The sequence below is a fragment of the Haliaeetus albicilla genome, chromosome 18 (genome assembly GCF_947461875.1).
Source record: "Haliaeetus albicilla chromosome 18, bHalAlb1.1, whole genome shotgun sequence".
NCBI classification, from domain to species: Eukaryota; Metazoa; Chordata; class Aves; order Accipitriformes; family Accipitridae; genus Haliaeetus; species Haliaeetus albicilla.
Window position 1 is genome coordinate 8,198,562 of NC_091500.1, and position 14,626 is coordinate 8,213,187.

At 40.5% G+C, this 14,626-nt stretch overlaps 1 protein-coding gene across 7 annotated transcripts in view; it reads right to left on the bottom strand.

The window, feature by feature from the left end:
* KLHL29 (kelch like family member 29) overlaps positions 1-14,626 on the bottom strand; it is a 413,313-nt gene that overhangs the window by 57,098 nt on the left and 341,589 nt on the right. For all 7 annotated transcript variants that reach the window (XM_069805696.1, XM_069805702.1, XM_069805698.1 and 4 more), the window contains one exon: positions 3,035-3,234. In XM_069805696.1, the coding sequence (XP_069661797.1) occupies positions 3,035-3,234 (200 nt within the window). The remainder of the gene's footprint in view (positions 1-3,034; positions 3,235-14,626) is intronic.

The following is a 14,626-nucleotide window of genomic DNA, read 5'->3' on the forward strand; positions in this document are numbered from 1 at the left end:
GAACAAAATATTACCCACAATACTTTCTCTCGAATTCATAAGGACCATAAAGGTCTCTTCTTTCCTCACGTGCATATGCCTGTTCATGCAGGTCTCACCACTGGTCCATTGTTCAGTTTTTCTCATAGCTCCCTCTCACACTCTTTGCAAACTTTGTCTTTGTGCCTTTTGCCCAGGAGACTAAGAAAATTCAAAGCTCCTGCTCTTTCCTTTTCTGCTCCATGAATCTAACAGGTTCCAGAAACTTCTTTACACTTAAGGAAGAATACTTTTATTTTAGCAGCAGCTGGCTGAAGTACAAGCTCAGAATTTGTTCACTCCTGCGATGGTGGTCCCTGCATCACGGACCCAAACGGTGATACTGATGAATCACCTGAAATCCGACTTGAGACATGACTGTGATGATAGTGTAAAACAAATATGAAAAAAAAAAAAAAGAGAAACCCCCTCAAGTCTTCAGCCATATGGATGGAGGAGATACCTATGATGTCCTGACCAGTTTGCAAACATTTGCCCAGTTATCATATGGCGTCTGCACGAACTTGTCAGCATCGTTGCATCAGTCAGCACAGAACTGTTGCAATTTCTCATGGTCTAGACAAAAGCAGAGGAGACAGCATGTGGGGGAGAGAGAGAACATGGCTATAATTAGCCCAGTGAAGCTAGTTAAGAAATCTCCCATTGAAATGAAACAATTTTCCTGACACATTTGCAGCATGTTTCCACCAGAAAGTGCAAGTAGATTTGGGGTGCCTCTCCCCAGTGCTGCTGAGAGGCCCAGGACAGAGACACAAGAGCTGCCTGGACATCAACCAGTTAGGACTCTGCTGGAGCTTCATGGCCAAAAAAGGATGACCTGAATTTCCCCTGAGATGGTGCTGTGATGTGCTGAACAGACCTATTAATTTGGGGCTTTTACTTCCTTGGACCTCTTTGGACTTCCCTCCACTTCTCTCACTATTTAGATATGGGCACTGATGAGAAAGAATCACTGTTTATACTGGTAAATCCTCCAGAAACCCTGGAAAAAACCCTGTTTTTTACCATATTTTTGCTTTGTGGGGAGCAGAGGTGGCTGGGATGAAAGGAAAAAACACAGCCACAGAGAAGAAAAAATGCTTTTCCTTCAACTTTTTAGATGGCAAATGCTCTGCTATCTCTGTAGAGCAATCCAGTCACAGCTATAAATAAAAATAAGCAATTACACTCCATGAATTCTCCAAATGAGAATACAAAATTCCAGCGACTCCCCATATATCACTGAACTTATAACCAACCTACTATTTCATACCATAACATGGTTCACTGAATTCAAATATTAACTATCGGAAAAGAGAAATCTCACATTGATTTAGTGAAATAAATGTATTTTGCTTTTCTGGCTGAATCTTTAGAGATAGCGCAACTTAAACATATCTGTTCCTGGAAAGGCCCTAAGATCTAATCACTTTAAAAGGTGATGAAGGGAAGCTGGGGGAAAGCAATACCAGAGCCAGAGCCCTCACTCAAGCTGCACAACCAACACAGCAGGATTGCAAAGCATAGACTTCATTTCCCCATTACCCACTTACTTGAGAACAGGCTTTTAAACAAGTGACATATAAAAAGCTGGAAAGAAGAGAAGAATACAATACCACAGATTCTTTACTGATGCCTGCATTGTGCCAGCCTAGTCACACCACTCATCTTGCCAGCAGGTCAGCTTAGCAGTGAAAATTAACAGCAGTAAACTGGACTCATTTGAGTTTGGTTTTTTTTTTTTAATGACTGCAACATTTTCTAAACTCTTATCTTCCAGGCTCTGTAATTCTAGATGTCAATTTTAAATGAGAACTGGCCAAGAAGAACCTAGAGTTCATGTGGGTTGAAGATGTATTTGGGGTCCAGAGGGAACGACATCTTCCATACCAAGTTGAGGGAGCCTGAATAGAAACCAGATGTCCAAAAAAGATATTGGAACTTGAACATGGGAAGTAAGTCATATAAGATCAAGCTCACACTTTTTGTGTTAATAAGTTTGTGTTAATAATTTGTAAATTATTACTGTCTCATTAACTGATATTATAGCCACGTTAGTGAAGGAGTGGCATATGATACAGTCAGGAATATAAACCAACATGTGTTTCATTTGAGCACCAGTTCTGGCTCCTCTTCTGCCATGACAGAAACGGGGCTGGATGGTTCCAGTTCAGACCGGTAAAGCTTAGTTAACTCAGCTGGCCACCTTGGACTGTTTTGAAATAGTCTATATTGGAAAACATACAGAAAATGCAAGGAGCAGCACGACATGATGCTCTGGACAGGAAGAATGGGCTTTTCATGTGGCCATGAGAGGATGGCTAGGGGCACTGGTGCTGATGTTGATCCGAACACCCTTGCTCGGGCAAATGCTCCCCATGCACACAGGGCACACCAGTTACCAAGGGAGAGCACAGCAGCCTTTCATTCCCATCCAGCATTTGTGATGATACATATCCATCAGACCATAACTCTGTATGAAAGAACAAACCCCATGAACATTCAACCTGGAGTAGTTCAACCAGATCTTGTTTACAAGAACATGGGACATGTGAAAGATTTTCTCATGGATGCAAGACAATTGCAGATCCTGACTCCTCTGTGGGAGTCCACCTGCAACACTTTCAGTGCTTGACCAAGCTGGCCTGGTGTAGCACCCAACATTTGCTGTTACAGTTATAAGCAACCTGTGCGTTACAGCCTGGTATCTGTGCAGTGATCAACCTCTGGGAAACAAAATGTCATCATACCAAGTATGAACCAAGATTCAAGAAAAAAGTCTATCCAAGATGTGAAAGCAGTTGCCACTCAAACAACAGGCTACACTTCTTTATATCATTTTCCACTGACCACCGTGTCAGCACTTTGAATTCAAATCTCAACCCAAATACTTTTTTTTTTAATTTTATTATATTTTATCTTGGGTTTCCTAATTATCTTTTAAAACTTGTTAGAAGGAAGACTTGCAAACCTTAAAATAAGATCTTAAAACCTCACTAGATGGAGTGATTCTTACCTAGAAACGAAACGCAGACTTTACAGAAAGTATGAAACTGGAACTTGCTGGCAGCTTCCAGTAGGGTTTTTGCATTGGCTGAATCTATGATCAAAGAACCTGTATAAACAAACTCCAGGAGTAATTCCAGGACATCCGCAGTGAGGTTGGACATGGCCAATTCCAGCTTCTCCCCGCTTCTGCTACTGTCTCGTGGTGACCTGGTAACAGCAGACAATTAAATTATGGACATTACACCATCCCCATTTTGTTGGTATTTATTGATTAGTGAGGGCTAGAAAATCGCTTTGCACCTCATTATATTTCTCCATTATTTTTGTTTACGGAACTGAAGAATATGAATTTTAAAATAACTGAACTTAAAAACTTTAACTGGATCTGAAAGAGAAGAGTCTTAAAGCAAGTCTTACCAAAAATCTGTTTATTTCTACTCTGCATTTTCATGCAAAAACAGTTGCAAAAGAAAAGGAAAGGAAAGGAAAGAAAGAAAAAGAAAGATGAATGAGCCAACATTAATGAAAATGAGGAACAGGATTAGCTTTCAAAGGGAAACAATACATTTTAACATCTTGGTTAACATCTCATCTTCTGTGCATAATGTAACTGTTAAGGAAAAAACACTCTCCAATTTCAAGAGAAAAGGTCATCTACTTTTTCAGAAATCCAGCACTGGAATAATTTTAAATGTCATGTGCATTTAAGGATACATTTAAAGACCTTTTCATAAATAATAATAATAATAAATATTAATTTGTTTAGCTTGAACTTCTCAGCATGTTATATTAAAGTATAGATATGACAGATATGCTATGCATATACAGACGGTCATATAAAAAATATATATATGCTTATTCTAAAAATCTATTGTTCCCTTTTAGGCACTAAAAAAAGGAAGCCCTTCATGGCAATTGCTTTGAAAACTGAATACAAGACAAGATAGACAGACAAAATGGTTAGAGCAAAGAAGGGAGAGGGGGGAAAACAACAACCAGCTCTGCCACAGGAAGCCAGCAGCCATCCTCTAGGAGTTTCATGACTGTGGCCTACGGTTTTTCCTGCATGAAGTGCTGAACAATTTGGGGATCAAAGTATCTCCTGCATTTGAAGTGTGGATTAGCGCTTGTGAAATTATTGGACAAAAAGAAAATTATACTGAATTAAAGTAAGGGCCCAGTTCTTAATGCATGGTTGGCTGATGTGTCTGCAACACTAAAGACAGGTTACACCTGAAAGACAAAAGTGATGATAAATTTGGTAACATCAAGGAGGGGAGGGGAAATCTGTTGGAGTAAGAAAATAAACTCTTTTAATGGTTAGGACCATCCAGCACCTTCTCAAAGAAACATGAACTTCTCCTAGTCACTGGACAGTCAACGTCTGCTCGCTCCAATTCTGCTAGAGTACTTGCAAAAGCCATTGCACGATTGACACAAAACCGGCATACGATGCTGCGTGACTTATACGGACTGGCCAAAGCATCACTACTCACAGGCAATGCCAGCTTTAAGCACGAGCAAGAGCACTACCAACCTTTTGGATTCACAAAGCTGCCTAGAAAGGTGATGGTCAGACCTCTACTACCATAATGGAGGAAAAATAAACAACATACAAGGTTCAGTTTTCTTCCCTCATGACACCCCACCCCACCCACCCCAATAACCCCTAAAATCATTTGGGGAAATGCTTAAAACTTGCAGTGGATGCTTTGTCACTGGTCTTCCATTAACTAGCCCTGTTCAAATCAAGGGCACAGCTTTAATTCATACAAGTCTTTGCAGGATCAAAGTTTTGAAGAGTTTTCATTTTTCCACTAAATATTTAGATGGTGTCTATTACCACAGTGGAGGAGCTGCTAGCAGTCCTTAATTTCATATGCTTCTCTAAGGTAGCGAACAACAGTTACTCCCATTCACAAAAGGAAACAGGCACAAGGAGACAAAATCACTTGCCTATGATCATAGAGAAAGTCAGGGGCAAAGCAAGGAACTAACCCCCTTTTTTTAATTCTAAATATTGGACTATCCCTTTGCATGGGAATACAGATGGGTTACATCCTATTCCACAAGCAGATTGGTAAGAATACATACTGATCACGATACCTGTGGTACCCCTACATGCACAGATGTGTACACTACCCTGAATCCTTATGCTTTATCACACCACAATATTCTTTCTGAACTCTTGCATATGGATTCAATTTTGCACTCAAGGCAGAAAACCTCAGATGTCAAAACAGAAGAGCTGCCATTTCCTAGATCCTCAAGAGGATGTCACAAAATGTTATTTTTTTTCTTTCTTGCACTCACATACCAATAACATGCCTCGTATCTGATTTATCTCCAGTTGTGCACACATCCGGTGCTGCACCGTGGGCTATCAAAATGCCTCCTGATACCAATGTAATTCTTGCTGAATTGTTTCCAGAAGCGGTTTGTACCTGACAGCGAGTTCATATTCACGTGGGCTGGTTAATAAGGACGTTGCCTAAAATTTAAGTGAGATTTGGAGGTACCCAGCAAGCGACAGAATTGGGCTCTTTGCACTGTGGGAAGCCCCATCGTAAGCAATTATTTATTTAATGCCACTAATTGCACTGTGCTGGCGATGGCTACGGGAATGACTGTGAATGACCCATTGGGAATCGCATGCTCTCACCCAGCATGGAGACCAGGAGGCACAAAGGAAAGGATGATGTGACACCAATGTCAGCGTAGACACATACCCATGTTAGCAACAACTGCAAGCTGCTATTTTTCAGAATAATTAAGTAATAATCTCTTTTACTTTGTAATACACCACGCAATAAACTGCTGCTGCAATTGATTAAATGCCAAAGAAAAGCTAAGGTGTTTAATCAATCACCAGAGCCACTTACGGCAAGTATAATACAAAGCTGCAGAGATTATTGATATTACACAATGAGCCAGAAATGGGAAAGAAAATTATCCCTATTCCTTCCTCTGCGATGCCTTGACTGTGTTGTGCTGCTTTGCTTGCTCTTTCTAAGCAACGAGCACTTCAGCTCCACGTTTAGCTGGACCAAATAGTGAGCGCAGGCTTGGTTCAGCCTGCACAGGGAAATCACAGCTACCGTGGTTTCCATGCTAGGGATCTCGCTTGGTACGGGCTGGAGACTGGACAGGGAATTGGTTGAAGCACTTCCTAATGGATCAAAAATGAGCATTTGAAGGAAGAGAAGAAAAGAATGTGGGGAAGCAGACTGATGTGACTGAAGTAGGAAATTCCACAGATTTCTTCTCGGAATGATTTCAATGAATCAGGTTGTGGCATTCCCCTCCAAGCATGACTAAAGCTTTCTGTGTTCCTTGTTTTCACACGTATTAGAATATCAATATGCTCTGTGTGGTTATACTTCATCTATTTGCGATGGAGCCTTCTCTCAGCTGCTCTAGAGGAACTGCAATGAAGTGGCTAAAGCTGTATTACAAAAATAGAATTTAGTCCTGTAAATGCATATGCAGTGCATTGGGGAAAATCTGTATGGATGTATACAGCTGTGCCCCAAATATCTCATCCTGTACCACATTAGGAGGAGTTTTGTCAGTGGCATTGGTAGATGCAAACATTTAGAAAAGTCTGCTCTCAGAAAAGCACTGACTTCTTGCCTTAAGAGCTGGGAAAAGACACAGCTCTATCTGGTACGTACACTCTTGTTCACCCACTCCTGGCACAAACAGGGGGTATTCTGGGGCTGGAGCGTCTGCCTGCTTCGTGTTTCAGTCTCACTTGAAGCCAGGCAATGTACACTTATCGTCCGTGGACATCATTAAATGTGGCACACTCTGCTATTTGCCCTGCGAACTCTAAAGTTTAAACAGAATGATGTCATTTTATTGGCCTTGTAATCATTGCTCATATTATAAAGGTCACACATTTCACATTGTGGCAGAAAATCAATAGCTCTCCCAACAGCCTCTGGGGGAAAATGTTTTGCTTCTGAAGAATAATATATAATAAACAATTTTAGTCCTTACTTTATCATGGCTGTAATCTTGGAGAATAGCTACAGTAAAAATCTGGCAAAGGCTGATATATAAACTCATTAAAATTGGGAAGTGATTTAGAACAGGACTTTTAAAAAGATTTATCTTGAGCTAAACAGCAAAGAGGTTTGTTTAGGTCTGCATTTAAACAAGCTCCAAGAGCTCTTTAACAGCTTAATTTTATGGTTGCTGTTGGGGAATTCTTTCAGATTTACAAATCATGTATTTCTCCAGCAAGGTGATAGACCTGAGCAATGTTCAAGCAGAACTGAACCTGCAGATAAGCAGGAAGCACAGATACACTCTGAATGGGTAAGGGGGGAGTTACTGAAAAATATTTTGTATTGTCTGGAATAATTAGGTCTAACAAAATAAAGCCAAGGCCTTTGAACATACTCTGGCTACCTATCCTTCAACTTAATTACTTAAACTAGAGAAGACAAAGGCACAGGGAACCTTTTAAAGCAAAAGATGGCTCGACTACGCTCTCAAATAACAAATCAAAATTGGTGTCCCTTTCTGTTAACTAATATATAGAAAAGAGCTAAAACGTTTAAATACTGATAGCAGGAAAAGTAACCCTAAAACCTCATCTGTAAGACTTAGGAGTGGAACTGACAAAAGGAAAAGTAGAGAACTTTACATTTTTGGTATTAATTTGTCCTTGAAAATAATTTCCATACATATAATACACACAGACAAGAATCAGCACTAGTGTTTTCATGCTTAGTAGTGATGCAACTGAGTTTTCTGCATCTTGAGTTATAAATATGTTTATCTATGCATTTTCCTTGCATTATTCGTATCAACACATTCACGTAAGAGAACGTAACTGTGATTCAGTTCAAAACATTTAATAGTGAGATGCCTTGATTTGCAAAGCCACATTTAGAGTCTGGCTAAAGTAGCTGTGTAAGTGAAACACCACTAGCGCATCAATTTGTCAATTTATGGACAGTGCTACTGCCTCCAATTCAGGCTTCCCTTGTGGTTTGGATATGCTGCCTTTAACCGGCTTGCGACATTATTTTGACTGACTAATGGTTTGGCTACAGCCCCACTCAATTTTAGATCAAATACGAAAAGCTACCTATACCCAGTACAGATGCCAGCCAACTCTGTGTTTACAAGCTATAGTCACAAAGTCAAAACAAATTCTGGATGTTCAAAATGGAGCCATCTGCACGGAATAAACATGAAAAATGTGAAACACTTTATGTAAATGTACGTTACTGCCTAGGAACAGTTGGTTCAGCTTCCTCCCAGGCTGCCTGGCTGGGAACAGGAGGACTGACAGAGTTTGTGACACCTATTTATATTCGAAGCCATATGACTCACTGTGCCATAGATTCAAAGGTATGATGTATATTTAAGCTTTGTGCTCCAAAAGGGCACTGAAATAAATGATTATCTTTTAAAATAAAGACATATTCAGAATTATCATTTGTGATCTTTCCCTGAACACACGGGACTTATGTGTGCCTTTTTCCTTCTGCCCCTCCGGGGTCCATCACTTCTGCTTGTGAACAGAGAGCCTACCACCATTACCTGCTTCTCCCAGCAGGAGACAATGGCAAAGAGCTAGCTCCATAATATAGCCTCAATTTTGTTCATACTACACTCAGAATTTATTTTTAAGAAATAGGAAAACATACCAATTTTGGTAGTGTAATAAAAAAAAATTGCTATCTTTGACTATCTATTGCTCAGGATCTCACACAACTCAGGAATCTGAATATTCTCCACTAAAAGCACATGTTTGAGCTAACAGGAGGCTATGGGACTGCCGACACACAGGTAGGAGCTCCAGCTCCACCCTGGACTGAAGCATCTGAAGCCCATATTTTGGGGTTGGTCCCTCCCTGCATGGACCAAAGCAACGGCCTGTCCCACTGGCCAGTTGCCTGCTGGCCTCTTCACCTCGTGCCCTCCCAGGATCTGCCCCATCAGCTCAACATGCTGATCTTGCTGGCTTGCTTTCATAATTAGGAACATAAATGTTTACCCTACAGAAATTGTGTTCCCATTCCACTAGAGCAAAATATTTGCTACCGAGATAGACGGGACAAAAAAAAAAAAAATCAAACCAAATTGCTTTGCTCCCTGGACAGTGTTTTGGTCTCCAGAAAACAAGAAATCCAACATTTTTATGTAAGATGAAGCACTTAAATGAAGAGAAACTACTTCTTTTTATCTCTGTCAAATTATTTTGATTACCAAAGAAAGGACTCCAGGCTGGGATAGGCAGCTTCTCATGAGGCTTAAGAGTCTGTTAGCTGTGTCCTCATTAGAAACTCCCGTTCAAGTCTATACAATTTAGACTGAACATCTTGCTTACTGTGGAACATAATCCTTAAAGCATTGAAACTCCAGGCAAAGAAGAGAGTGCAATGTTGCTGCACCTTAACTGTCCACTATTTGACTTTTCATCATCTTCAGAGTTATTAATGGTTCAAAACCCACGTGTCTATTTATCTTGGGAGAAGCAACAAAGAAACTTCATTATATTATAGCCAACCTTCAGTTACGAACAGAACAGACACGGCACTCTACATGGAAAGTCGTATTTTGTACCGAAGACCTTGATTTATCATAATTACACGCTCATGAAGTATAAAAGCATAGATGCCCAAACATACTAACATACATTTCCACGACACACGCACCAAGATGCATGTGCATACTGAGGTAACAGGTTATTTTCTGAGTTATTCAAGTTTATGCAGCTGCAAGGTAATCAATCATGTAAATGATGACAGGAAGGGACATTTATAGAGCAACATCATTGCAATATGTATGTTATAAGGCACTGAATGTTCTATTAAATAGGATTTAAAAAAAAATAAATTACACCCTAGCATCGCTTTTCCTTTGGAATTATTTTATCAGCTCAAAATGTATTAACTTGCAAATCTCTGCCTTTGTTATACTATCTTGTAGATAAATATTATCTTTGAGCCTCAGCCACTATCCATCTGTCTCATGAGAGAAGAAAACATATACTGTAATGGCGCTATTGTATGATTACGATAAAGAACTAGTAAAATCACAAGATTAAATAAATTACATTGTTTAAACACAGGCTTGCAAATTTGTCATGAAAATTTACCTGACCAACAAATCCATTTGCTCACTTTTTACCAGGATGTTGATACAAATAATGTTCCTTGTTCCAGGCAAACAAAATTTGGCAAGACTAGTGTAACTTATTAGGGTCAAACGCTGCCAGTTTGCACCTGCTCTATCAGAAGAAAATCAAGAAAATTAATGGCTGTGAGCTCGGGCATACACTAGCAGCTCCTGCTAATTCACCATCACAGAAATGATCATTAGAAACCAAGTCGAGCAACGGGATTAACAGCAAATGCTTTTGTTCACGGACAACATGGCCAGAATAAAATAAAACAAACAAAAGAGCCACGTCTCCTACATACCCTTAATGCTATTCACCGACGGAACACAATCTAATTGCTCGGTCAAGACTATTTCTAAAGGCGCAGGATCAGCGGCAGCCTGTAACGCTATAGTGTCGGAGATCACAGTCGGAGGCACAAATCTGCCTCCCTGCTGAGATTTAAGAAAGAAGATGACGAGTTTGAAGATGCTGGCTTAAATGACTAGCAAGTGAATGAAGAAGTGAATAGTGAGTGCCCTTGGAAGAACAGCATTTCGACCTATACTTTTGCTAGGGACTGAGAATAAGCTGAATCTCACATGGTACTAGTGGAGAAGTTAAAAAAATGGGACAACTTATTAACAGTGCAGGATCTAACTTGTTTGCAAGTATCTCTGGCAGCCTAATTCAGCAAATATGTGGCAAAATGTCCTGGGGTGAGAGCTACTATTTGTTAACGGTAAATAAAAGATGCAAGCAAGTTTTGGTGGATTATATGGGAAGGAAGATTAAAAATAAAATGACAGAATAAAAAATTTATTCTCATCAGACTTAAAGCTCAGCCCCTTAACCAACTCCTATCTGATTTGTTTTAATGATATTTATTACACTATCAAAAAACAGCTTAGCAGAGAGCTGGCATTATGCAGCTAATAAACCTGATTCTTAGGAATGTGGCAAAATTTATACAAGTAATTATGTAGGTAAGTCTATCCAAGGCTCTTTCTCATCATTGCAATGTCTAGAGGGAAAACAGTAATAAAATAATGATAACCACAATTATTATTTATTACTACTACTATGATTATGGTAGTGTCCAAAGATCCCAATCAGCATTTCAGTAATTAGAATTAATTCTGTCAGGCACTGGTTCTTTCTCACTCAGCTACAGGGTACTAGTACTTTTCTATGGTATACGTAGAGCCAGCCTGTGCTCTGGACATCAATGAAAGGTAATGTATCGCATCACCTATGGCCACAGTACATGTGGGAAAAGGCAGGTAGCTCTTCTCACACCATCAATCCCTGCCCACCCCACCCCACAGAACTGCTCGGAGTATTTCTGTCACTGAAGCTTAGCACTATGCAAGGAAAAAGAAGGGATCGTTATCTGATATGATCATAACCTGGTCATATTAATTCAAATTCATTATCCCAATCTGGCAGTGGCTAATCCTTGATGATTTAAATGAAAGGAAGTGAACTGCTGATCCCTGGAGCTACGTGGGAGCATGCTGGAGTCGGAGATTTGATTACCCTCGTTTTAGGGCAAGATTGGCTTTTGGAAGTGGCCCAAAAATGACAGCTTTCAAGAACACAGCTCTGGTTTCTACGCTGTGGAAGTTTTTTTTGTTGTCTTTGATCTATTTAGCTTGAACTGCACCTTGTTAGATAACTGTTCCCTTTCGCCCCTAAATTTCAACACAGCCAAGCCTAGACAGGGCTGTGAGACGTAAGTAAATATAGGTAGGTCACCCGTACCGGCATCTTAGGAGTGGTTGTATGACAGCTGCATGGCTTGCAGAGAGGTCTAGCCAGAGCAAGAGAGGTGATTAGTCTGTCATTCCTTGGATAAGATTTGCAGGATTTGTAGTTGTGTCTAGAAATTATGTGAGCAAAAGGCCCAAACTACAGTAAATTGAGATGCTGTCACTGAGGGAGAGGAGCGAGAGGTTAAAAGTGATTCTGCTCGGTGCCTCTGCAAGCTGCACCTCGAGGCTTGAAAAGAAGCCTTTCTGTCCTCCTTGCCACAGTTTCTCTTCAGAGCAGGGCACATCGATCTGTCCCTCCTTTCAGAGCAGCTTCCAGCCCAAGCCACTCACCCTCCTAATCCATGGCCACGCTCGCCAGGCTGGAAATAGTCGGGCTGCAATGCCTGCTACAGGTTTGGTGGCAGCTCCTTAGCCTGGCAGCCCAGCAACACCGCTGAATATTTGTAAGCTGCAATTCATTTACGTAGAAGACCATACATTTTTGCGTGATGAAAACATGTTTTCCAAGGCCTGGCAGCTGCAAAATTTGAAACCCAGCAGGCAGCTCCGACAGGCAGGCGGGAGTGCGGCTGCTCGGCCAGGCAGAGCAAGTGAAGCGCACTCATGGAAAGGGGCCACCGAAAGCAGAAAGCTGTTTCCCGTGCCAAGATTTTGCGCCCAACACACAGCAATTATCAGTCCCTCATTTAAGAGAAAAATGTCATCCATAGCATAATTTACACCTGCACCCTGGCAGTAAAGGGTGAAGAATATTTTATACTCCCGTGAACCTTCCGTTCTCTTAGATTCCTTTAAATGGTTTAACAGAAACCACGGGTGCTGTCTGTCTAGGCACAATATATCCCTCCTGGCACCTGAAACAAACATCATATTTTTAACTCCCTATTTCTCTGTTTTCAAAGAAATGTTATAATTTGTTTCCACATTCATTCTGTTCTACAATGGAGCTGAAGCATGCAGATGTAGAAATGCTGCCTGCTCCTCTCCCAGAGTTAAAAGCAAGGTTCTTAATAAGTAGGAAAACACGAATGGGTCACCAAGAGTAGATTTTTCTTTCATCTGCTATTTCTCATTTTGGGCTTTTTACAACGTAAACACAAACCAGACAGTCTGTTTTCCAGACACCTAAATGCTTCTGCAGTTTTGTCAGACTGTTTCAGATGGATAGCGGCAGGTTTCTCTGTCTTGCATCCAAATGCTGGCTTTCCACACAATGGTGTAAAATGCAGAATGACATCTCTGTCTTCAGTGTAGGTGTAAAGCAAAAGGAATTTGGTCCTCTCACCCTAAATGTTTTACTTCTCCTGCCTTCCTGCCCTGCCTTCAAGCCCTAGGAGAGTATATACAACCCTATTTTAGAAAAGAAAAAAACCCACAACCCAAAGTCTAAACCCTTGCAAAAAGAGGCAAGGTATCGTGGAAAAGCAATTTGGCCATGAAGTCACTGGCTCTGCTCCTTAGGAAAAGAAGGATGAACATAGCATTGCCAGATTACACTGCATCAAAAATACTTGCTTCTTGTCACTGAATCTGTGTATGTGACTTACTGCTCTGTTCTAGTGGAATTAGGCAGCCAGGGTGACTTCAAAATTAGAAATTATCATTAAAATAAAATCTTGAAAAGATAAAGCTTATAGGACAGGATATGTGTATCTTTACCACTAGCTGACCACAGAGAAATAAAACTATAATTGACCACAGAGAAATAAAACTAAAGTCTGCCCATTTGGCCAGACTTTGGGCAAGAAGAGACTTTTATATCAAGTGCTTCCTATTATTTATGTCATATTTGGTAGAGATTCCAGCACTTTGGGTTGGATTAAGAAGAAGAAAGGAGCAAATTAAAATGTTCCGGTAAAACTCTCTTTGTTATGGAAATATCAGACATTCCATTCATCCAGCAGCTGTATTTGTCTATCCCAAATGCAGCTGGAAAAAATGATGCCTCTTCATGGGATTTTCCATTCCTTCCTTCCTTCCAGAACACACACATCTTCTACCATTTCTTCTAGGGCAGATGATAGAAAGACACAGAGCTCATTTCTCTCCTTCCCCAAACCAAGGAGCTGTAGCTACAAGACTGGATTAAATAAGAAAATCTGTGCTCTGAGAGAGGGGTATTTTAGATATGGTTTTCTTGATGGATTGTGATCTACTTCATTCTTTCTGTGTACATATATAAGCACATGTATGTGACATTTAGACAAACACTGGGTTCTGGAAGGAATCATTCACGTACTTTTAGCCAACTACAATTCAAGTGTCTAATCAGAGCTGGGTGACTGGCCTTTCTCCATGGGCAAAGAAATATGAGCACTTCCACAAGGCAATTCACGTTATTTATCTTAAGGTGGGACGAATTGCCCTACGGACATTCCTGTCTTTCCTCACAACAGCAGAAGAAGCTTAGATAACCAGATTAGGCTGGACCCCTGAAGGAAGCAATGTAACACCCATCGTAAGTTTAGAGTCTAAGCAAATCACCTCAGCTCTCTCTTTATTAATAGTAAAGAGGGATGGCCTCCTCCTCATCTTGTATCTTAGACACCTATTTTATGGCGAGAGGACTTGCCTCCTGGAGAGGTATGTCTCCCTCTCTGTAGACTACAGCAGTAGTCTAGAAAGTGAGGTTAGACTATATCTGCCTTAGATGCCAACCTTGAGCCTAAATATTGGTTGCCTAACAGCAAGAGACAAGCAC